Raw genomic sequence first — 22,487 nt, forward strand, 5'->3', positions numbered from 1 at the left:
ATTTATGGAGTCACATTTGACGTCCCAAGCTTGAGCTAGTGGTGCATTAACAAATCAATTTGGTCAAAATTTTCGCTCGCTCCGGCATCGGTACATTGGAGTCACATTGTCCTCCTCCGCCGCCAGAGGAGGAGATCCGTTTCCCTCGAGTCCGATTCCCAAATGATCTCGAGGAAGAGGAAATCGGATCTCAACATCAAGAATGGTAGCCGTTACACCTTTTAGAGCTCCTCCCTGGAAGTTAGGGCAAGGAAGCGAGCCCCCACGTGTAGCCTACTAGTTAGCTAATTGCATTTCGGGAATTTTCCACGCAATAAAATTGGTTGGATAAATAATAATAATAGTATTGATAATTACGGAAAATCATCGCTCCCGTAATAAAAGAGGGGAAGGAAGGGACGGGACCCCACCACAAATTCGTGGACCCCACCACTAGTCCCTCCTCGATATGCAATTTCATAACATGTGAACCGCAGATTTTGTGGCCCTAGAAAACATCATGTACCCGCGACGCACGAGAACAGAACCCCACTTCTCCGTCCCTTCCCACACGACCAACCCCCTCTCTTGTCCCCTCGCGGCTGCAATCGGGTGCGGACACCAAGAGCGGCTCCCTCGCATCTCGACGCATCGAGCACCGCCACGTGTCATATTGGGGTTTCGGTTTCCGATGGCGCGACAGGGAGCCCGAGAGCAACGGGTTAAATCTACTCCAGGAAGCAGACAGTAACTTCTCAAATCGGGATTAATTACTAGACATAGGAAATTCTTTGTTTATAGCCCCAATTTCCACCTCATCATCTCTTTGAAAACATCCCAATCTCTCTCTCTCTCTCTCTCTCTCTCTCTCCTCTGAGCTCTGAAATGCTCGTGTCTGCTCCTCTTCAGCCTCTCTAAATCTCCATCTTCGCCTGTCTTTGACTCCGCGTCGGTTCTCGCGCACCGTCTTCGTATCCGTCTCCGTTGCGCTCGCCGTGCTCCGTCCCTTCGGCGGTGCGATTTTGACCGGAAGTCAGCTGGGTTTAGCTTCCTTCTCCGGGGGGTTTGGGAGTTTCGATTTTTGGGATTCGAGGCTTCGATATGGACGGAGGACAGTACAACCCTAGGACTGTGGAGGAGGTTTTCAGGGACTTCAAGGGTCGCAGAGCCGGCATGATCAAAGCATTGACCACTGGTCTCGCTTCTTTTCTTGCTCTCTCTCAATACCGTTTGTCCTTTTTTCCCCGTCCTTCTTTTCTCTCACTGTTGTTCGAGTGCAGATTTACGAACTTGGTGTTCTGATTCGGTCTCGCTTCTTGACGCTGAGCTGTGCTCTTTCGGTTGTTCCTTTTTTTTGCAGATGTTGAAGAATTCTACCAGCAGTGCGATCCCGGTTAGGGTTTTACGGTTATTTCGTTTCTTTCTTTTAGTCGAATCCTGTGAGTGCTTCGTGGGGGTGTTGAATTTCTCCTTAGCGTTGCGTGGCTTAGCAGATAGTTTAGCTTGCTCTTGCTCTGATTTCTTATTTCGTGTCGATTCGTCTGTCCTGCTTTAGTCATTTTGACTTGTTCAGTTTAATTTGCATGACAGTTCGGCTGCTTGGTTGAGGGATTGTCTCTCAGTGCATCATCTTAATAATAGTGCAAAGTGGGACTGGTTGATGTTAGAGATTTACTGGTTTTCTTTCTCTCTTTTTGGGTTAAACCTTGAATCTGTCTGTTTCCAGCAGCATTTGGTTTTCATGGGACTGTAAGTTCGTCCCTTTTGTGCTAGTGAAGGTTGTGCTTGTGGTTTGTTGGATAGGTGCTTCTGTGTATGAAGGTGCTTCTGCAGCTCATTAAGGAGCTAAAGTAGGTTACTGTTATGGCATTCATCATTTCTGCATATTAAGTTGTAATAACTTCTTATTGGAGTTGTTGTGGAGTTTGTGGTTCAAAGTTGCCATAATTTAAATCTTGTCACTTGGATTTTGCCCGAGTTCTGGACTATGGCTCTCGATCTGTTTGTCAATATTAAATGCACCTAGGAGCATGCATTTTTCCTTAAAAAAAAGCTCCGGTTGACAATAGGTTCCGTTGGGTACTGTAATTTCTTTTATGCTAAGATATAATGCATAGCTTTCAGAAGGGCATTTAAGATATGGAAGTTTACTTCCATGCCTGGCTTTGTTTGTTTTCTCTCTCTTTCTTCCCTCTTGCTTGTGGAGTTTCTATCTTTGACGGCTTGCTAATCTTCAGCATTTTCCTTATTTAGAGACCAAAAAGAAAAGTAGAGGCTAGTGTTGCTGTTAACGATAGCATCTAATGTGCTTTGTGCATAACTATGCACATCTACATTTTCGTTTTTCAAATGAATTATGTCAGTTAGGGTCTAATGTGCTTTGTGCATAACTGTGCACATCTACATTTCCGTTTTTCAAATGAATTATGTCAGTTAGGGTCTAATGTGCTTTGGGCATAACTGCGCACATCTACATTTTTGTTTTTCAAACGAATTGTGTCAGTTCAATCTTCTCTCTGTTCACTTGGAGCAATTAAGTTCCCTCTGTTACATGAATGATGCTATTCTATGTACTTTATTGTAGCATTTCACTTGCATGCATGAGATATGCTGTAAAGTCAAAATGCTGTTAAGATTTCATTTTGCTTGTAGAACATCCTAATGGTGGGAACAAAAGGCTCCACTAATGTTCTTGTTGTTGATGTTGCTGGCGCACCCTTGTTGATACACATAAATGAGTAGGGCCTGCACATCTGCATTTCTCTTGGTGGCTGTTGATGCTTTGCACAACTCACTTCTGCATATTTATATCAGAGAAGGAAAACCTTTGTCTCTATGGGTTCCCCAATGAGCTGTGGGAAGTTAATTTGCCAGCGGAAGAAGTGCCGCCGGAGCTCCCTGAGCCTGCTCTGGGTATTAATTTTGCTAGGGATGGCATGCAGGAAAAGGACTGGTTATCTTTGGTTGCTGTGCACAGCGATGCTTGGTTACTTGCTGTGGCTTTCTATTTTGGTGCCAGATTTGGCTTTGACAAAACTGACAGGTACTTGAATGATCTTAGTAGTAGAAAAGAGAGTCTCAGTTTTTTATTTTGCTACTTACTCGAGGGAAATTCTGATGCAGAAAACGTCTGTTTAATATGATTAACGAACTTCCAACCATATTTGAAGTCGTGACTGGAACTGCAAAGAAACAGTCAAAGGAGAAGTCATCTGTTTCAAATAGCAGCACAAAATCCAAATCAAGCTCAAAAGGGGTAAGTGGCTCTGCTTCTAGATGTCACTGTTTATGTACTTCAATTACTATGATGCAAAAGATTTAGTAGACTTGATTCTGATGGTTGTTGGCTTGGTAGAATATTTTGGTAGCATTATGAATTAACTCAGCTAATATGGTGCCTGCTGATTCAAGCTAGCTCTTAATTGATCTGCACAGAAGTCATATATATTAATTTAGCTCAAGTAGTGAGGATTAATTTGATCAGTGCTCGTCTTATGGAGCAATACCTTCGACTTGTGAATACCTTGATCTAGGTTTTGTCAACTATGTCATTTGAGTCTCATCTTAGGCAAGTCTCCAGGCAATCCATTTTGGTTTCTTGTGTTTTGTTCTTTTCAGTTTCTTGGGTTGAAGATGTCAAAGGGAATGCTACATGAGGACCTTATTCCTTCCCGCGGAATTTTTCATTTGATTCAGTTTTTAAAATCGTACTATCTATCATGCATTTGTCAGCTTCAATGTGTGACCTGTTACCTAGCATTTGCTCTGTTTGTGAACACGTAGTCATTTGTTGTGTCTGTATTATGTTGAGTACTCACCGTCTCTTCTTTGTGTGACAGCAGAGAGCGCCAGAATCCGCAAAGTATTCAAAGCCGGTGCAGGCAAAGGATGAGGAGGAGGTTGTGGACGAGGAAGATGAGGAGGAGCATGGGGATACCTTGTGTGGGGCATGCGGAGAGAATTATGCCGCAGACGAGTTTTGGATATGTTGCGACGTGTGTGAGAAGTGGTTCCATGGGAAGTGCGTGAAAATTACTCCCGCCAGGGCTGAGCACATCAAGCAATACAAGTGCCCTTCGTGCAGCAACAAGAGAGCACGGCCTTGACACGATGGATATTGTATGGGATCTTTCACAACGTCGTGTCAATTCGGGCAAGGCTAACTGTTTAGGGGTTTTACGTTTGTGTCCTGTTGCATTGGATACTCCGGCCTCGAATCTCGTCATGTTGGATATGTTTATATATGGCAATTCACAGGCCTCATCTGTTTATTACGTTGCATGTGTAGTAGTTTCGACTATATTTGAGTTATTTGGCTTTAGTGATAGCCTTCGTTTACTTGCTTTCAACCTCAGATTTTTCTGATGTCTTATGATTAGCGCGAGGTGTTAAGGTCGCTGATGCCTTGATCGACCGTCATTCTCAACTTTGGAATGTGAGCGATGCGTTCAGAGAGTTTGCTTTTGGTGCCTAATAATTTATCGGTATTAATCGACTGATATTGAGTGCCCCTTTAAGATCTTGTGTCAAATCCATGGAAGACCCAAAAACATGGGGAAGTAGTAATTCATGATCTCGTATAATTCTTATATCAGGTTATGGCACGTTAAGAATCTGTTTGTTTCACAAAAAAAATGAATAATTTGAAAAAAAAAATGTTAATAAAATAATTTTTTATTTATTTATTTTTTACGAAATAAACGAAGCTTAATAATATTTGGCTCAATATTTAAAAAAATTCTCAACTTTAGTACCTATCTAATTATATCAATTTTTTTCGATCTCATAAAAAAATTGAAACTTTTACTTTTATTCAATTTTATCGATTTAATAGCCCAAAAAAAAAAAATACTAAATTTAGCGTCTAGCCTACTTATATCCCCAACGTTTTCATACCGTGGTCATTTCTGCTGACATGAATTTATAGTTTAGTGCTAACGTTAAATGGATTTTGCGATTGCACGGTCGTTTCGAACTTTCTTGTGGCTCTTTCTACCCCGCAACACAATGGGAGCTGATTAGTCAAAGTCTGCACCGTAGACAAGTCAAACTCGGCCAGCTAATGGAAGCTTCCCATTCTCCTCAAAGCCTCCGACCCCACCTGCTTGTTTTCTCTTCCCACAAATGTCTTCGCAATGACTCGCAGAAGCATCTCCTGGTCCTTCTTCTTGGCCAAGACTGCCTTCTTTTCCACCATGAACAAGAAGACTCTGAGCAAAGAGATCAGTTAGAGTGAGAGAGAGAGAGAGAGAGAGAGAGAGAGAGAGATGGAGAGCAAGAAGCTCTTGGAGGCGGTCCAGAATGGCGACGTCTCGGCCCTCTTGGACCTGCTCGAGCAAGACCCTCTCGTCCTCGACAAGATCATCGTCCTCGGCGTCTCCGAGACGCCCCTCCACGTGGCCTCCGTGCTCGGCCACGCCGAGCTAGTCCGGGAGCTGCTGACCCGCTCCCCCGGGCTCGCCTCCGAGCTGGACTCTCGGGGCAACTCGCCGCTCCACCTTGCCGCCGCCAAGGGCCACGGTGAGATCGTGGGCCTGCTCCTGTCCGCGGACCGGGCGGCGGCGTCGGTGAGGAACCTCGACGGGAGGGCGCCGATCCACGTGGCGGCGATCAAGGGCCGCGACGACGCGGTGGGCCGGATAATTGGCGCCGGCGGGGCCAAGTCGGCTCGCGAGCTGACCGACCGGGGCGAGACGGCGCTGCACTTGGCGGTGGCGAACGGGAAGATGGAGGTGGTGAGGTTGGTGGTCGGGGCGGTGGGGGGAAGAGACAGGGATGAGCTGTTGAATCGGAAGGATTGCGACGGGAATTGCATCTTGCACATCGCCGTCGCTAAGAAGCAAACCGAGGTATCCATTTCTAGGATTTTGTTACTGTTGAAATATTTAACGGGATATCACAGATCGATGCATTTACCGAATTGGGTAGTCAGGCTAAAGTTGAGATTTTCCTTGTAATATGCTCAACAAGTGCCTCGGATTTTCTTCATTCGGAGGTGAAACTTGTTTCTGCTGATGTTGATGATTACAGAAAAGATGAACTTGCCTTGTATGGATATAGAGATGAACTGGATGTGTCTGAAGTTATGGCTTGCTGCTATATAGTTGTCTGAACCTTTTCATTGTGTGACAGAAACTTATCTGCTGTGATCTTCGCAGACCATAAAATTCTTGCTTGCCATCCCCGGAGCGAACGTAAACCCGATCAACAAGAACGGCTCGACCCCACTAGATGTGCTCAAGCAGTCTCCCAGGGACCTCCAGGACATGGAAATTGAAGACTCTCTTCTCAACAAGGGAGCTTTGAGATCCAAGTCAATCTACCCGTTTGACCATGACCATGACCCTGACCCGGACCAGCCACAGGTCCCTCAGCTCTGGCGCGAAGCTCCGACTTCGCCTTTGCTCGTCTTGTCAAAGACCCCTTCGCGGAATAAGCCGCCAGCAAGGAAAAAGGAAAACGAGATCAGCCGCCATAGATCCTCCCTCATGGTGGTTGCATCGCTGATTGCCACCGTGGCCTTCCAGGCTGCCATCACCCCTCCGGGCGGTGTGTGGCAGAACGATCTCACCGTGGATGAGAATGGCCTACCCGTCAAGGACCCTCATTATGCAGGTATTATCTACTCTCTGCCCTATGATGATCAAATTGGCTTGTATGTGAACAATCGCACCATGTTGGCATATCCCTTCCTTTTCTGAAAAGGATTAGGTAGCTGTAGTTGATCACTGGATGCCAATGTTAAATTGTCATATGCAAACAAGAAATTGATATCTAGGCATCGCAATTGTATGTTAAGAAATTGCGGGAGCTCACATTGGAGCTAAAAAGGACATATTTTTCCTGTCTCTGATTAATTCTGTCTATTACATTTCGATGAACACTCCATGATCCGCTATGCAGGGACTTCCATAATGGCCCACAACCAAAGAGCAGAGTACGGGCTCTTCTTCATCTTCAACACCATGGCCTTCCTCTCGTCCCTGAGCATCATCCTCCTGCTGGTGAGCGGGCTGCCCATCAAGCGGCGCCGCTGGATGTGGGTGCAGATGGTGACCATGTGGATCGCCATGACCGCGCAGGTGATCACCTACTTCATCGCGCTGAGGCACATGTCGCTGGACAAGACGGAGGCCGACGTGTACCCCGTGCTGAAGGACGTGACGGAGATTGCGGTGCTTGCCTGGTTCTGCCTGATGGGGTTGGTGTTCGTCGCGAACCTCGCGAGGGTGAGCCTGTATTACCTGAGGAAGAAGGGGTACATCAAGAAGAAGAAGAAGAGGGAGGACGAGGCAAGGGCTCTATCGGATGATGCGGGTGAAGATGAACTGGTGTGAGACTGAGCAAGTTATATACATGGAGATGTACATACCCAGTAATTCTGCAAATTTTTCCGATTCTTTGGTGTCTGTTTGATATAAAAGGAATCATGTAGAGCTTTTTCGGTTCCCTCGTGTCTTCTTCAAAAGTTTCCACTTCTGCATTGTCTGTTGGTTGTACTTTTGTCAACTTATACTAAGATAGAAACTTTAAAACAATGTTCGACAGACTATTGAATTTTCAAATGTTTGCCTTTTTCTGGGCTTCCTATGTTCCAGTCATCTTGACACGCTTGCTCCCCTTAGATGCAGGCTTTGCTACTATGATGTCCTAACAAGTTGACAGCCATTCCGAAAATATAAGAAACTACGAGGTAGACTCGTTGTATCGACCGATGTAGTGGTCTACCTCGTAGTGAACTGAAACTATCTGGCCGTCATTCTCGTTGCTGTAATTTCTGCTGTATCGTGAGACGGTGACTCGCGATGAAGTTAGCCATATAGTTCGTGGCATCACAGGGCTCAAATCAAATGCAAACGGGCAGTATGTTTAGTCTCTGAATGTGTTTTTCCCCCCCTCTCAATCTCATTGCCACAACACTTTCTCCTCTGTTCTTGTAGGCGTGACCCAAGTTTAGTCGTCGATGTGAGTTTATAGTTTGAGCATATGAACACGAAGTTCTCTCTTCTGGTCCATGGTCATATGAATAAGAAGGAAATCCCATCCACCATCTCTGGAGGAGAGTCCTTCAATCGGTGATGCATTTTAAGTACCTAACAGTTTGAGCGAAATTAGCATTGTAATGCCAAATTATATGAATTCACAATAGATGGATATAGGCATGTTCCGTGATGATCTTCATCCATATGACAATGAACAGTATTTGCGTCATCGAAGTTCAAGACGTACAGAGAGTTACATGACTTAGAACTTTGGAAAAGTACTTAAAAAGGGTCATGACCAATTTAGTTATAAAACTTTCAATTGAACTAATTTGTCTTAAATCTTTTTACTTTTATATCAATTCAGTTGATCCGGCCAATTTAAGTCATAAATCACCGACGTAATTGCTGGGGACATTGTTAAATAATTTTATTATTCTTTTTTCTTTTTCTTCTTTTTTTTCTCCTTCTTTTTGCCGGTGATCCGCCACAGGCCATAAACGGCAATGGTTGGCCTCATCGAGCCACACTTGCCCAAGGGCGAGCATCGGCAAGGCCCTTCTGTCCAAATCCAGCAAGGCCGATCCTTGCCCAGGCCGGGGAGGCCTCATCGGGCGTCACCTAGGCAAGGTTTAGCGATGCGATGTCAACCCTCACCCAAGCCAAGGCGAGGCTCACCAGACCTCGCCTAAGCAACATACTTCGCGATAACAAGTCCACAATCCCGATTCCGAGAAATTTCATTTTTCGTGAAAGAACTAAACGTATGAACATCAACAGTCGAAAGATCGAGCTGAAATATTGCAAGACAAAGGATCAAGTGACGGACATATATACGAAAGCATTGTCGCAAGCCAAGTTTGAGACCTCGGGAAATATGCTCGGGGCATCACAAGAATTTTTCAAGGAAGAGCTTCGAAATTCTGATATTTTAATGTTTGTCTAGACTAATTTAGGTATCAAATTGTTTGTCCGAAACAATTTGTAGGAACGGCAAGTTTGCCTATAAATAGGCAAGGTGATGGTGCTGGTATACATGCTTGTGATATTGTTTTTTTTAAAAGTTATGAATAAGCTCAATTTCACAGCACCTAACTTCAGAACTTAGATTACGATGTGAATTGATCAATATTCTTTTCAATCGGACGACAATTTGAATTTCTTTCTCAAAAATAATTAATCCAAATCACATTTTTCTCACCCCTTTTTATTTTGTGCGCACGTAAAACACAGCATCTCTTTGTTGCCGATACGAAAGAAGTGACACTCCAAATGCGAATTGTTCCTAAATTTTGATCTGATGTGCAATGTGATCCTAAACTTTTAATTTGACCTACATGATCTCCGAATTTTAGCTCAATGTGTAATGTGATTCATGAATTTTTAATTTCATCAATATAATTTCCGGACTTTTGAAACATGTTCAACTTATTTTCTGAACTATTTGAAGACGTTAAATATAGCCCTTCAATTAATTCAAGTTGAGGGACAATATTTGATGTTTTCTTAGAGTTCAAACACCAAATTGAACGTGTTTCAAAAGTACGGGGATTATATTGAAAAAATTGAAAGTTCAAGGTCGACATTGCATATTGAGGTAAATTTTATGGACCATGTAAGTCAAATTAAAAGTTAAGGGACCGGACATCATTTGTGTCTTTTTTTCATAAATAAACTGGCTAATTCCAAGAATATCCCCTCGAGTCCAATTTTCCAAAAAGATAAAATCCATAAAACGAAAGAGACCAAAAAAAAAAACCATGAAAATACAGAAAATTCCACAACCCGACGAGCCAGCACAAGCCCCGTTTCTCACTTCAAAGCCCGAACCACCGCTCCCCCATCCTTTCGCGCCGCCTCCTCCGCCGCCGTCACATCATCACTGTCGCCGCCGCCGCTCCTCGTCCTCTCAACGCAGAAGCAATGGCGTCGGCGTCCTCCACACTGATTTACTACTCTCCCTCCTCTCTAACCCCGAACCCTAGACACTTCCCTATCCGCCGAAAGCACCTCGCCGTTTCCTGTGCCTCCACCTTCGACCCGCCCCCCACCAACCACTCCCCTCCCGCGCCGTCGCCTCCTCCGGCGACGGCCACGATCCACAACATCAGGGACGAGGCCCGCCGCCACCGCCAGGCTCACACCTTCTCCGCCAAGTACGTCCCTTTCGGCTGCGACTTCAACGCCTCCGAGTCCTACTCGCTCGACGAGATCGTGTACCGCAGCCGCTCGGGCGGCCTGCTCGACGTCCAGCACGACATGGACGCCCTCAAGAAGTTCGACGGTGCGTACTGGAAGAACCTCTTCGACTCGCGCGTGGGCAAGACCACGTGGCCCTACGGCTCGGGTGTCTGGAGCAAGAAGGAGTGGGTGTTGCCTGGGATCGACTCCGACCACATCGTCTCGGCCTTCGAAGGCAATTCCAATCTCTTCTGGGCTGAGCGTTTCGGCAAACAGTTTCTGGGTATGGACGATTTGTGGGTCAAGCATTGTGGGATTAGCCATACTGGCAGTTTCAAGGATCTCGGCATGACCGTTCTGGTCTCTCAGGTTAATAGGCTATGCAAGATGGACCGGCCGTTGGTTGGCGTTGGGTGTGCCTCGACTGGGGACACTTCGGCTGCGCTCTCGGCCTACTGTGCAGCTGCGGGCATTCCATCCATCGTTTTCTTGCCTGCAGATAAGATTTCGATGGCTCAGTTGGTGCAGCCCATCGCGAATGGGGCTTTTGTGTTGAGCATTGATACCGATTTCGACGGGTGTATGAAGTTGATCAGGGAAGTCACGGCAGAATTGCCCATATATTTAGCCAATTCGTTGAACAGCTTGAGGCTCGAAGGGCAAAAGACTGCCGCCGTCGAGATACTGCAGCAGTTTGATTGGGAGGTGCCTGATTGGGTCATCGTCCCAGGTGGGAACTTAGGGAATATCTATGCATTCTACAAAGGTTTCAAAATGTGCCATGAATTGGGTCTGGTTGATCGGATCCCAAGGCTTGTTTGTGCTCAGGCTGCGAATGCTAATCCACTCTACTTGTATTATAAGTCTGGTTGGAAGGATTTTAAGGCAGTGAAGGCGAACAACACATTTGCATCTGCTATTCAGATTGGTGACCCTGTTTCTATCGACAGAGCCGTTTATGCTTTGAAGCACTCGGATGGTATTGTTGAGGAGGCAACCGAAGAGGAGTTGATGGATGCTATGGCACAAGCAGATTCGACCGGAATGTTCATATGTCCCCACACTGGTGTCGCATTGACGGCGCTGACCAAACTCAGGAATAGTGGGGTCATTGCGCCCACAGATAGGACAGTTGTGGTTAGCACTGCGCACGGATTGAAGTTTACGCAGTCCAAAATTGATTACCATTCCAATGACATCCCTGACATGGCTTGCCGGTATGCGAATCCTCCGGTGCAAGTGAAGGCAGATTTTGGGTCAGTCATGGATGTTTTGAAGGACTACTTGCAAAAGAATTAAGGTGTTGTTTTTTGCGTATCTGCTTGTATCCTATGGTATGAGATGTTTTTGTCTCCATGTTTTAGCTCGTAAAACTGTCACACTATTTGTCGTTGAGGGTGCTATTTTTCCAATAACCGTTTAGTGAGTGAAGATTATTGAGATCAAGCAGTATTTTCAGAACGTCCTCAGAACTAGCCAGAACTTATGATCTGTGCATTTGGTTTGTCACATTATTGCATGCCTGTGGTGGTTGCATATCATTCTGGTGTCAATAACTCTTTTTAGATCATCTCGAAGTTAGAATGGATGTGGTCCTATGACATGCTCTACATGTTATGGCTATCAACTTGAGAAAGGGAGAGGGACCGTCTGATAACTCTGTTAACGGTGCTTTGTTATTAGGAGACAGAGCTCTCTGCACTTTCTGAGAAAAGAACATGCTTTGTGTCTAAGAGCCTTGTTTCTTGTTTCTCTAAGAACTGTTGTTTGTTGACGATGAAGCATCCATCCCTTCTCTTCTCTTCTCTTCTCTTCCCCTACATACTTTCCCAAAATTTTTGGGGATGGGGGAGCCTGAAGCAAAAAGGAGTAGAACAAAAGAGTTACATGCATATGGAGTCATGCATCAGTTTGAATTCTGTGGAGGGAGAGATCATAGAGGTCGTGCGAAGCGGGTACAAATCATGTGTCACATCCGAGAAATGGTTGGATGGGGCTTTTGTCTCCCGATGTCCTCTCAGACACCTTTAGACTAGGAATGACCTGAGGGAAGTTGAATCTTCTCTGAGATTCAGTTGGATTCACCTCCATATGGATCCTTTAAGCGAAAAGCAGCAGCCGTGTCTGTTTTCATAAGGTAAATGACTACTACCTGTTTAGCTTCACGTCTTTTTGAACCAGATGGGATACGCTCTTATTACCAAAAAGAGTGATTTTAGGGGATGATAGTTAAGAGGTAATGAGTCTGGTTAAGGCATGGTAGCTCTGTGCTTTTTTGCTCCTGTCGCGCCGAAAGATGAGCAATGACGATCAAATGACTGAGAAGGCCGTCGAGACATTCCAAGCTGCTAGTTGCGCACTCGGAAGCAGGATTAAAGTCACGTTAAAAAGGTTTTTGGTCCCTTGCGATGAACGAGACTAGATTGCATACATTGGTGTGCAGAAATAGAATCCCCTGTTAGTGCCGGTGGAATCAATCTGTGTTCACTTCGACCAGTTTCCCTTGTTTCGCAGTTTCTCATGCTTCTCTGTCAAACCATTTCTGGTGCCATAGAGGTTGCTTCTAGGCTGAGATGCAGCAACCCAGTTTGTTAAAATAAGATTATGTGCTTTGAAAACGATCCTATAGTAATAGGTTTGGGACACGTTTGAGCTCGTGCGTTCTTCATTATCCGGGTTATGGTCATATCTGGAAATTGTCTAAGCAGGAGAATTTGTTGGATGGCGTTTTTTTTTCAATCCCCCTTGGGCGTCATCGTGGTGAATCTGCAGTCGGGACGGTTGGACTACGATCCTTGCATCGGCCATTACTGGGCCTAAGCTTGAAATTCATTCGGAGCAAATGCGGATCGGTTAAAGGGAAAATGGGAAAGCTAGGGACAGGTCCTTAGTTTATACATTCGACCATTGATTCTCCTCTTGCCAATTATTCTGCTATGCATTAGATCATACTGCATCTGAATGAATTTCTATTCGGTAGCGAAAGGCGATGAAGCAGAACGGGCGACAGAGATTGCACCGTCCGTGCCTGCTCGATTCTCCTTTGCAGGGCACACCACGCAAAGAAGAAAGGAGTTTCGACAGAAAGAGTCGAAGAGGAAGTATGGAGCGAAATGGCAAATAGATTGCATTAAGAGATGCTGTCGGCTTCGTCACAAACCCAACTCGGTAACACCGATCTTCTTACAAACGAAAGAGGCGGCTCTCGAAGGAGGCGATAAAAGATCCGACCAGAGCGCCCCCCCAGTTCAAACCACCTAAATCAAAGCAACTCTCGTGTGTTTGACTGTGACCAGACACGCCAACACCGAATGACCATACCAAAACCACTAAAAAGAAAACCTTAAAAGACGCGACTTTAGGTGGCTCCAAGAGAGGGGAACCCAAAAAACAAACCCCACGATTGGAGAGCCTACCTAATGAACAACATCTCCTTCCTCACCAAAATCACAGCCACCCTCGAAATCGAAATCTCGCGGCTAAATTGACCTGTTACTATCATTATGTTCATGTAACTTTCTCATACACACTCTACATATTCAGTCCAATTCGAATTTTTTTGTTCCTGTGTGTGGGGTGGGTTATGGTAGCGAAAGCAAATCCCATCATCGAATTCTTTTTCTAGTTAAAAAAGCCCGAAAAAAAATGGAGGGAAAGTGAGATTTGCTTCACTTGCGTTTCAAGTGGGTGGTGGGGTGGGCCCGCCGACACTTTGCTTCTCTCGGATCGAATTGATCTTCTCAAGCCTCCAACCATCCCTGAGCCTCGCTATGAAGGAGTCGGCCTTGACGTTCACGTCTGGGCTCGGACAGAACATCCCGGGCCCACCTGATGCCCCACCGCCGCTGCGATCTCGGCCGTCCGTTGTCGTCGCCTCGTGGCTAGGCGACGATGCAACGTCCGCGTCCTCCAGCTCCGGCGGGCTGCGTATCCGGACGAAGTCCCCGCTGGCCACGAACTTGAACTCCGGCACCCGGAACGGCGGCGGGGGTGGCGGTGGCGAGGGTATCGGCGGCGACCGCGCGCCGCTGCTGGGCTGACGAACGGCTGGCTTCGCCGGCAGTGGGGGCTTTGGGGCCGATGCGAGGGTTCTCCTCCGCCGAGGCTCCGGTGGAGGCGGGGGCGGTGCGGAGTGGATTCTCTTGCTTTTGCTGCTCTTTCTGAACAGGCTGTGGAAGACGGACGATGGCGGAGGAGGCGGCGGAGGTGGCGGAGGTGGAGGCTGTTGCGCGGCGGAATGGGAGGTCTTCTCGGGCGCCAGTTGGTGAGCGGCGTCGTTGTTTAGCGTTCTGGTCCTCTGCTTCTTCTTTCTCTTTCTCTGGTTGGACAGCACCGAAGCCAAAACCATCTTTATCTCCTTAGCCGCGGTGCTCTTCCTCCGCTCGATCTTCGCGTACCGGTACTCCGTCGGCGGTGTGGGCGGTGGCCGCGGGGGAGGCGGCGGAGGCGGTGGCGGTGCCTTTCCGATTTTAGCAGATTCAGCTCCATCGCTCGCCCTACCTCCCGTGCTTCTGCGAGCGACGGCCTCGCATGTGTGCCTCTCCGGCTGAGGAGGCCGAGGCGGTGGCGGTGGCGGCGGTGGAGCTGGAGATTTGGCAGCTGGTTGAGGCGGAGGAGACGCCGGAGACGGAGGTGTGCGGAGAACGAACGTGTCCACCGGAATCACTTTGATATCATCGTCATCGATGGCGCTTCGCCATCTCCGAAGAGGAGCGGCTCGATCAAACTGCGTCGAGCTCGAACTGTACTTGCTGACCTCAAAATCGTCGAAGAACCGGAACCGGTCGTCGTCGCCGGTTTCCCACGGCGAATCCTGCTTCAGATCCGGGTACGAGCTGCTGCTCCTCCGCAGCCGGCCAATCCCACTTCCAGGCGACCTCATCGCCGGTTCGTCGTACCCGTACACCTTATCTTCGCCGGGCTCGAACCACCGCCGCAACGTCGTCTCGCCAACTTTATCGGCACTCGCCAGCCTCGCAGCGGTCTTCTCTCCTTCCCCAGCGACCGGCGCCTCGTCTTCGCTTCTGCGCGCGAAGATCCCGCAGAGAATGGCGAAGAGGACGAGGAACACGTTGAGCGAGTCCCAGCCCTTCTTGACGGTAACGGGCCGGAGGACATGGGAGGAGAAGGAGACGAACGAGGGGATGGCGAAGAACAAAAGAAGGAGGGCGAGTATGGGGAAGAGGACGATGAGGACCGGGGGAGAGAGGAGCGGAGAGGGCGGTCGACGGCGGCGTAAGGCGGAGATGGGCGGTTGTGGCCACAGGGGTGGGGAGTCGCCGAGGCCGTTCATGGCTAGTTTGGTGAGTTTTTTTTCTGAAATGTGGGGTTTGGGTTCGCTTGGTGGAGTGGGAGAGCTTGACAAAAGGTCTGCGGGGGGATAATAATTAGATGTATTAAAATCTTGCAAAAAAAATTATAAATAAAAGTAACTGAAATCCAAAAATAAAAAATGTAATCATAAGTGTATTTGCCGCCATCCTTGATGGGGAGAAATAGTTAGTGTTACTTTTCATTTATGACTTTAATCAATCGGGCCACCCATGTAGTTCCTTAGGAAAGTGCATTTGTTTATGGTACTTTTTGCCGTTGGAGTTCTTCTGCTAATCCCTTGATGTATAAAACTCTCCCCTGGCCGTGAATCGCTTATCTGTTGGGCATTTTTACGTTCGTTCCATTGAGTTCAATGATAAAAAATTTGGCAAGTTCCGTCCGATAAAAACTTACAACTTGGTTGGCAAAAATCAGAATCCTTGTTATTAAGACGATGAAATTGTGAGGAACGCCTAAAAATGTTATTGTCCTTATTGCCTCTCTCTCTCTGTTATTGGCTATAACTGTTACAGTACGTATGAAATAATTTCTTACATGCTTGAAATTATAGACGATTCCTAATAATACAGGAAATTTCAGTTTCAACAAATTTAAGGTACTAAGGAAAAGGGGACGGCACACGTGCCCATTAAAGTTATGTATGCGAGCAACGTAGAAAGTATATTGGTTGATCCTCCATCACATTGCTTTGAGAATTTTGGGTAATTGAATCAAACGATAATGATGATAATGATAACGATAGTGATAATATCGGGTTCTTATGTCGCAGAAAATTGTTAAAATCAAGTTAGGCTCACGTGCTTTCCTAAGCCTAAATGGACATGATTAGACACAACGAGACATGTTGAAAATGACAAATCGACCGCCTCAATAGCCAGCCCCGAGCCCAATATATTTCAGGAATTATTAATGTATTTCCAAAAATCTATCATTTTTTTTTATGTCCGAGTTTGCAAAGACACGTCGAAGTTCCTTGCAAAGCACTTATTGGTTGCGCCTAAACTAGACCAAAAAAAAAAACTAGATTTTCTGGTTGGCTAAACGAGAGGCCACGTGTACACTATACGACAACCGTGTCGTATCTCGTATGTACGGTCACGTGTCACGGCAACCTTTTTATCCGTTCTTTTCTTTTTCGAGTTTTTATTTTATTTTATTTTGTTTTTTTAACTGATTTACACGAATCCGACCCAAAAAAAAAAAAAAACTAATTTACATGATTTGGGGGGCATTAGAGCAATGATTGAAGTCGTGTCCTTTGACAGCAAAACAGAACCACAAGTTAAAAACATCGGCTTTATTTAGGCGACACTTCGTCAAAAGAAATGGCTCGCTGTGTTTCACCCCCTTTTTCTAGCCTTTCTGCTTTTTTCCCACGGCATATAACGGAACCCGGAAAAGTAAAAAGAAAAAGGCATAAAAAAAAAATTTCCTGTGAATTTACCTATCGAACATGAACACATCGCGCGTCGCAAAAATTCAAACGAAATAAGTAAAAAGTTGAGATCGTGCCGCCGCTTTAAATAGATCGAGATTGCCGAACGATTCTACACAAAAAACGAGAAATTTCAGATTAAAAAAATAATGAGAGGGCGCCCTCGACTTTTTGATTCTCATGATAAAGAATTGTGATCGGCTATGAACACTATGCGCGACAATCTCTAGCCTTTAGGAATCATGTGAATAGGCCCGAAATTTGCCTTTATGTAGTGCTAGCAATGGCCATAAATTCCTTTTTGTGACAACAGGTTTCATTGCAAGTGCCCCACCCCTCTCAATTCGGCAAATTTCAATTAAAAAAAATGACGAGTATATATTATACGTGGTGCAAAACTTTTTCACATGAGTTAGAGAATCATGCTTCCCATCAATCTCTTAGTCATAAGCTTTGTTAACCTTTTTGGCTTCAAATTTAGCCGTAACTTTAACAATCGATTGTCTTTCTAAATCGAGTGTGATAAAGTGGTTAGTATTAAATTGTTTACACATTACTTGTGTTGGGTATTGTATGAAAGTTCACGCTCCTATCCGTTAAAGTAGACAATTTTAAATAATATTAGAAAATTTTGTTATTTTCTTTTTTCCTTTGTTTTTGCTTTTCTTGGTTTTTTTTCCCCTCGGTAGCTGGCTAGGGTTGCCCGACCCTCGCCGATCACCGAAACAAATTCAAGAAAAAAATATTTTAGAAAATTTTACTATTTTATTTTTTTCCTTTGTTTTTTCTTTTCTTGGTTTTTTTCCCCTCAATGGATGGCTATGGTCGTTGGGCCCTTGTCGATCACCGAAAACTAAAAGTCAAGAAAAAACAAAGGACAAACGGGTAAAGAAAAATAAAAAGAATAGATAATATTGAATATTGAAATTCGTTCATGTCGGCGCCGATCATATCACATAAAACGCCGGACGCTCACGTCGCCGAAATCCGGCCAAATTGATAAGATGGAACTCAATTGGAAAAAAGTGAAAATATTCATGACACACTTGACAAACTTAAAAGGTTTATAACTGAATTGACAAAAATATAATAGATTTAGGATTTGTTTTTTTATAATTTTCTCGGTATAAATGCACAAACGCTAAATCACTCATGAAAACAAAAATGACCTACTTTCCTTTGGTAATGGATAGGACGGGTGTACAAAAACCCCTACCTAAAGTCAATATGACAAATCGCGATAAAAGCACATACACTGCTCGCAATAGTTTAACTCTCAAAGCTGGAAATTTGGAGGAAAATCCCTTCCAGCCACAAAAAAAAATAAAAAAAATCAAATGACAAAAAAAAAAGGCAGGAAAACAAGTTTTTAAAAGTGAAAAAGCGCCCACCGTGGGGCTCGAACCCACGACCACAAGGTTAAGAGCCTTGCGCTCTACCGACTGAGCTAGACGGGCTTTGTGATAAATGTTAACAACTTTTTCATTTAAACCGTTAGACTTTCCAGTACGCTGCCCATTAACAACTTTTTTATTCTAAAAATTTTAAAAAAAAATTAAATAAGAATGCGAAATGCCTTGTTTTTCCAAATAAGGGTATAAAATAACTATGTCGATTTTAAAATAAATGCCTAAAATGAAAATTTAAAATAAGAGCATGATGTTGGTCAACTAAATATTCTAATCAATCAGAGGTTTTTTCATCCGATGACAATTTTCAATTTTAAAGTTTTATTATTTTTTTTCTCCTTTCACTTGCAGCGGCTACTAAAGTTGGCCCTTGCTTGCTAGGGGTGTGCAACCGGACCGGATTTACCCGTAACCCGGATCGGCCCACCCGAAAAACAAGGTCGGGAATCGGTTCTTGCTCAAACCGGTTCGGGTTTCGGTTCCAATTTTTGGGAACCGGTTGAAACCGGTCCGGTTCCCGGTTCTAGGTGGAGACCCACCCGGACCGGTTTTAGAACCGGTTTTTAGTTACTTTAAAAAAAAAACCATAATGTAGTGTTCAAATAACTATGATTTTGGTTTTATGCTCGTGGTGTTTGAATTTTTCTAGTGCTGATTGATGCGCGCTTAATGTGGTGTCTTTTAGTATGTTATTTGGATCCTACAATTTCAGTTCTTTTTTAATGGGTACAACGAAAATTGAAGTGTGATAGAAAGACTTGCACTATGTTAATTCGGCGTTACGGAGGATCATTGTTGATTTTGATGGATTGTAACTTTTATTTTTTATATCGGGGTTTGTTGCTTTTGGTGGATCATACTATTATTTATTATTATTTTTTGGATTGTTTCTTTGGGTGTATTATAATTTTTGTTGCTCATTTTATCGATGCTTATACTATTTTGATGAAAAAAAAAAGGAAAACAGGTTCTCGGGTAGACCCCGAAACCGAACCGAAAAACAGGGTTGGTTCCAAAACGGGTTCCAAGACAAACAGGGTCGGTTCTCGGTTCCAAAAACTGGGAACCGGTTATAACGAGGTCGGTTTCGGGGTCTAGGTTTGGACCCGGCCCACCCGGCCCATGCTCACCCCTATTGCTTGCGGCTCTCGAGGCTAGCCTCGCCTAGGACTCGCCTATGATCCGGCGAGGGACACCTTGTCAAGCCAGGCAAAAAAAAAAAAGGCAAAAACACAAAAAAGGAAAAGAATAAAAAATAAAAATAAAAACGAAAATATCCTTGATTAGTTTAGAGGTTAGGTCTTTTTTTTTTTTTTTTTTCAGATTGATATAGCTAATTCAACCCTTTAATTGAGACATCCTTGTTATTGGAGAAAATAAAAGCATTCGCGGTCTTATTGAATTTTCCCAACCTCGTGAACCCTAATTTGCCCTAAAACCCTCGAACACGTCCCTCTCCTTTCATTTTCTGCTGCGGAGCTTCAAGAATGGTGTGGTTCCAGTGCGAGGATTGCGGAGAGAACCTCAAGAAACCCAAATTGCCCAATCACTTCAGGGTGTGCTCCGCCTTCAAGGTCCGCCCCCACTCTCTATCCCTTTTCTTCTGCAATCGCTCTTTCCCTCGAATTTTCTCGGTTGTTTTCTTTCTCTCTCTCTCTCTCTCTCTCTCTTGAAATGCGAGGAAGGGAAGAAGATGGATCCTCCTGGCTGACGATTTTTCCCCGTGAAATGTTGTAGTTGTCCTGCATCGACTGCGGAGAGACGTTCAGCCAGCAGAGCGTGCAAGGCCACACCCAGTGCATCACCGAAGCGGTGGGTCTCTTACTCGCACTTCCCCCAAATGCATTTTGATGTTCTGATCGTGCAGTTTGTTGGAAAAAAAAAAAATCTCGACAATTTTATTAGCTTGTGCCGAGGATTCTGATTGTTCTGATTGTCCCGTGGCATTCTTGTTATAATGTCTCGTTTTCTATCGTTCTGTTCGGGATTCTTTGAACGGGTTTTCCCCTGCTCGAGCTCATTGTAGCATTGTGTTGTTCTGCCGATTGCACGCGGCATTTGAACTGTTGACTGCCCAGAGTGCTCTTTTTTTTGTGGAACTGCTCAGAGTGCTTTTTGCTACTGATAAAGTGGCAAAAAGGGAGCACCTTTGATGTTGCTTGTGGACGAATTTACTCGAGTGCTCTACATGTTGTTAGAACTGTTGAATCCCTCCTATCTCGTAATGGCTTTTCCTTTTTGATTTTGGTTTAGTGAATCCTTCCTTTTTCAAACACGTGATGTGATTCGTTCTTTGATTTATAGGAGAAATATGGTCCTAAGGGTCAAGGAAAGGTTTCGAATGGCATGCCTGCTAAGCCCAACAAAGATGCGAAGCAACAACCTGATTTTGACATAACAGTCGGGTTGACTAAACGACCTCCATGGCTTTGCAGGTATACAGTTTTATATGGAGTTTAACCTATATGCAGCTTAGAAGTTGTGTGCGTCCTGTATGTGATTGAATTGTCATTTCACGCCATCTGTGATTATGGTTACGGGGAGTAATACTTATGCTGATTGGGCATTAAATTGGACTGGTCACTTTTGTGTTTCCAACTGGAGCATAGGGTTCTTTGCGGATTTTGAATAATACTGTTGGTTGGTGTTTTGAAGACAGGTTTGAGCCTCACTCTTATAGTTGGCACTTGGCACGTATCACTTATGAGCCAGAACTTGATTACTTCTGTTTAAGTTGCTGAAAGAATATTAAGCAAGTTTGTACTAATTGTCCTTCGCTTCACACTTGAGATGAGATGTGGTTTTCATTCAGCATTTGGGAATTGTGCAGTCTTTGCAACACAAAGGCCACTAGTGAACAGACCCTGCTCCTACATGCTGAAGGGAAGAAGCACAAGGCAAAAGCACGAGCTTTCCATGCTTCAAAGCAACAACCTCAACAAAAACAGGAGTCTACTTCACTTGCAACACTTCCTCCTGAGGATGATTCAAAAAGTAGAGTAGTTCACAGTGAACACGCAGAAGAACAAAAGGTTAAGAGTATTTCCGCAAGCAACAATGCACACAGCAATTCCAAGGTAGAAAATGGAAACTCACAGTCAAATAAAAAAAGAAAACATGATGGATCTGAAAAATTTGACCGTAAGAAGACAACTAGGCATGATAATCTCAATGACGTGGGAGATGGGGAAGTCATCCAGGCTGACAAAACAGAAATGAAGAAAAGCAAGCAGGTCGCGACTGCCAGAGAAAACCCTGAGGATGGTTGTCATCCAAATGAAGATGCCAGGAAGAAAATAAAGTGGAAGAAGTTGATTAAAACCACTTTGAAATCTGTAAGCTTTTTTTTGTCCTGTCAGTATACTACCATTTTATGTTTGAGCATGTTGTCAATTATCCAATGATTTTGCGCACCTATGTTGTGAAATGTATGGATGAGTTTAGCCTTGTGGCTTTTTTACCAAATTCGAAATTGCAATTTTTAGAGGTATTTATCCTACTCTACTTGTGAAGCAGAACCCAGATGGAAAGATGAAGATAAAAAAACTGAAGAAACTTGTCATTGAGGCTATCAAGCATTCTGGCATTACTGAAGATGAGAACCAGCTCAGCGAGAAACTTGAACGGAAGGTGGGTGTCCTTAGACCATATTCCTCAATCCTGGTGGAGTTTAAAGCTGCTTCTAAGCATTCGTTTGTTGCTTTCTTGTTGCAGATAAACTCTAGTTCAAGGTTCGCTGTGGACAGCAAGTATGTTCGTTTAGTTGCTTCAGATTGAAATAGTTGGGGCTGGCTAGTAAAAATTTTCGTATGCGACCACATAGCTGCGGACTTGTTCGTTTAGTGCATTCTTTGGGGATCTATCAGAACAACGTTTTTGGGCTTTTTTTGGTACGGAGGTGTGCCTTGAGGCAGAGGATTTTGCCTTTTTTGGGCTTTTGTTTTGTTCGAAGTTGTGCCTGCAGGTAGAGGATTTTGCTCTGTACCCCATATTTGGGTCGGAAATTTCGAAGAGGGAGTATTTCCAGAGAAAGATCGAGACAAATAGATATGAGGTTGTTTTGACTACTTGGCTCGGTCTTTAATATATGTAATTCATCATGAACCCCTTCAGTACTGAACCAGTCTTTCTTGGCACTTCTGTCGGCAATATTCAGTCTGATGATTT

At 44.7% G+C, this 22,487-nt stretch overlaps 5 protein-coding genes, 1 long non-coding RNA gene and 1 other non-coding gene across 10 annotated transcripts; 5 read left to right on the forward strand and 2 right to left on the reverse strand.

The window, feature by feature from the left end:
- The first annotated feature begins 771 nt into the window (after positions 1-771).
- LOC115740671 (PHD finger protein ALFIN-LIKE 4-like) lies at positions 772-4,317 on the forward strand. Of its 3 annotated transcripts, XM_048277215.1 has the most exons (6): positions 772-1,174; positions 1,340-1,372; positions 2,632-2,717; positions 2,794-3,022; positions 3,103-3,235; positions 3,819-4,317. In XM_048277215.1, exons 3-6 carry the CDS (start codon positions 2,714-2,716, stop codon positions 4,083-4,085), a joined length of 633 nt encoding a protein of 210 aa, XP_048133172.1. In that variant the 5' UTR covers positions 772-1,174; positions 1,340-1,372; positions 2,632-2,713; the 3' UTR covers positions 4,086-4,317. The 3 variants fall into 3 exon arrangements, with proteins under 3 accessions (XP_048133172.1, XP_030530082.1, XP_030530081.1); XM_030674222.2 differs by lacking the exon at positions 2,632-2,717 and having other exon boundaries at positions 773-1,174; positions 3,822-4,317; XM_030674221.2 differs by lacking the exon at positions 2,632-2,717 and having other exon boundaries at positions 774-1,174.
- On the forward strand, positions 1,379-1,919 carry LOC125314587. Its single transcript, XR_007198062.1, has 2 exons — positions 1,379-1,760; positions 1,801-1,919. It is a non-coding gene; the product is annotated as an uncharacterized LOC125314587 (long non-coding RNA).
- A 783-nt stretch (positions 4,318-5,100) lies between the features above and the next one.
- Positions 5,101-7,995, forward strand: LOC115740664 (ankyrin repeat-containing protein NPR4-like). 2 transcript variants are annotated; one of them, XR_004015386.2, is made up of 4 exons: positions 5,101-5,828; positions 6,138-6,594; positions 6,883-7,430; positions 7,905-7,995. XR_004015386.2 is itself a non-coding variant. In XM_030674202.2 (3 exons), the coding sequence occupies exons 1-3, from the start codon at positions 5,247-5,249 to the stop codon at positions 7,314-7,316; spliced, it is 1,473 nt and encodes a 490-aa protein (XP_030530062.1). In that variant the 5' UTR covers positions 5,101-5,246; the 3' UTR covers positions 7,317-7,548. The 2 variants fall into 2 exon arrangements, 1 of the variants encoding a protein (XP_030530062.1); XM_030674202.2 differs by lacking the exon at positions 7,905-7,995 and having other exon boundaries at positions 6,883-7,548.
- Positions 7,996-9,744: 1,749 nt separating this feature from the next.
- On the forward strand, positions 9,745-11,599 carry LOC115740663 (threonine synthase 1, chloroplastic-like). Its single transcript, XM_030674201.2, has one exon. It carries the CDS (start codon positions 9,885-9,887, stop codon positions 11,439-11,441), a length of 1,557 nt encoding a protein of 518 aa, XP_030530061.2. The 5' UTR covers positions 9,745-9,884; the 3' UTR covers positions 11,442-11,599.
- Positions 11,600-13,248: 1,649 nt separating this feature from the next.
- LOC115740662 (formin-like protein 20) lies at positions 13,249-15,529 on the reverse strand. The gene has a single exon (XM_030674200.2). The coding sequence runs from the start codon at positions 15,433-15,435 to the stop codon at positions 13,822-13,824; it is 1,614 nt and encodes a 537-aa protein (XP_030530060.1). The 5' UTR covers positions 15,436-15,529; the 3' UTR covers positions 13,249-13,821.
- A 2,766-nt stretch (positions 15,530-18,295) lies between these two features.
- On the reverse strand, positions 18,296-18,368 carry TRNAK-CUU. The gene has a single exon. It is a non-coding gene; the product is annotated as a tRNA-Lys (tRNA).
- A 1,374-nt stretch (positions 18,369-19,742) lies between these two features.
- On the forward strand, positions 19,743-22,461 carry LOC115740668 (UBP1-associated proteins 1C). Its single transcript, XM_030674214.2, has 6 exons — positions 19,743-19,894; positions 20,058-20,132; positions 20,625-20,755; positions 21,151-21,655; positions 21,837-21,950; positions 22,035-22,461. Exons 1-6 carry the CDS (start codon positions 19,808-19,810, stop codon positions 22,095-22,097), a joined length of 975 nt encoding a protein of 324 aa, XP_030530074.1. The 5' UTR covers positions 19,743-19,807; the 3' UTR covers positions 22,098-22,461.
- The last annotated feature ends 26 nt before the right edge of the window (positions 22,462-22,487 follow it).

This window comes from Rhodamnia argentea, chromosome 4, assembly GCF_020921035.1.
Source record: "Rhodamnia argentea isolate NSW1041297 chromosome 4, ASM2092103v1, whole genome shotgun sequence".
Classification (NCBI taxonomy): Eukaryota; Viridiplantae; Streptophyta; class Magnoliopsida; order Myrtales; family Myrtaceae; genus Rhodamnia; species Rhodamnia argentea.

What these genes read in the sequence shown, in the direction of transcription:
- LOC115740664 (XM_030674202.2), top strand. Translation starts at nt 5,247, where the DNA reads ATGGAGAGCAAGAAGCTCTTGGAGGCGGTCCAGAATGGCGACGTCTCG. An exon ending in TCGCTAAGAAGCAAACCGAG is followed by an intron (nt 5,829 to 6,137) that starts GTATCCATTTCT and finishes TGATCTTCGCAG; the next exon opens with ACCATAAAATTCTTGCTTGC. An exon ending in CAAGGACCCTCATTATGCAG is followed by an intron (nt 6,595 to 6,882) that starts GTATTATCTACT and finishes TCCGCTATGCAG; the next exon opens with GGACTTCCATAATGGCCCAC.
- LOC115740663 (XM_030674201.2), top strand. Translation starts at nt 9,885, where the DNA reads ATGGCGTCGGCGTCCTCCACACTGATTTACTACTCTCCCTCCTCTCTA.
- LOC115740662 (XM_030674200.2), bottom strand. Translation starts at nt 15,435, where the DNA reads ATGAACGGCCTCGGCGACTCCCCACCCCTGTGGCCACAACCGCCCATC.
- LOC115740668 (XM_030674214.2), top strand. Translation starts at nt 19,808, where the DNA reads ATGGTGTGGTTCCAGTGCGAGGATTGCGGAGAGAACCTCAAGAAACCC. An exon ending in GGGTGTGCTCCGCCTTCAAG is followed by an intron (nt 19,895 to 20,057) that starts GTCCGCCCCCAC and finishes GAAATGTTGTAG; the next exon opens with TTGTCCTGCATCGACTGCGG. An exon ending in CCCAGTGCATCACCGAAGCG is followed by an intron (nt 20,133 to 20,624) that starts GTGGGTCTCTTA and finishes TTTGATTTATAG; the next exon opens with GAGAAATATGGTCCTAAGGG.
- LOC115740671 (XM_030674221.2), top strand. Translation starts at nt 1,081, where the DNA reads ATGGACGGAGGACAGTACAACCCTAGGACTGTGGAGGAGGTTTTCAGG. An exon ending in CTACCAGCAGTGCGATCCCG is followed by an intron (nt 1,373 to 2,793) that starts GTTAGGGTTTTA and finishes TATTTATATCAG; the next exon opens with AGAAGGAAAACCTTTGTCTC. An exon ending in CCAAATCAAGCTCAAAAGGG is followed by an intron (nt 3,236 to 3,818) that starts GTAAGTGGCTCT and finishes TTTGTGTGACAG; the next exon opens with CAGAGAGCGCCAGAATCCGC.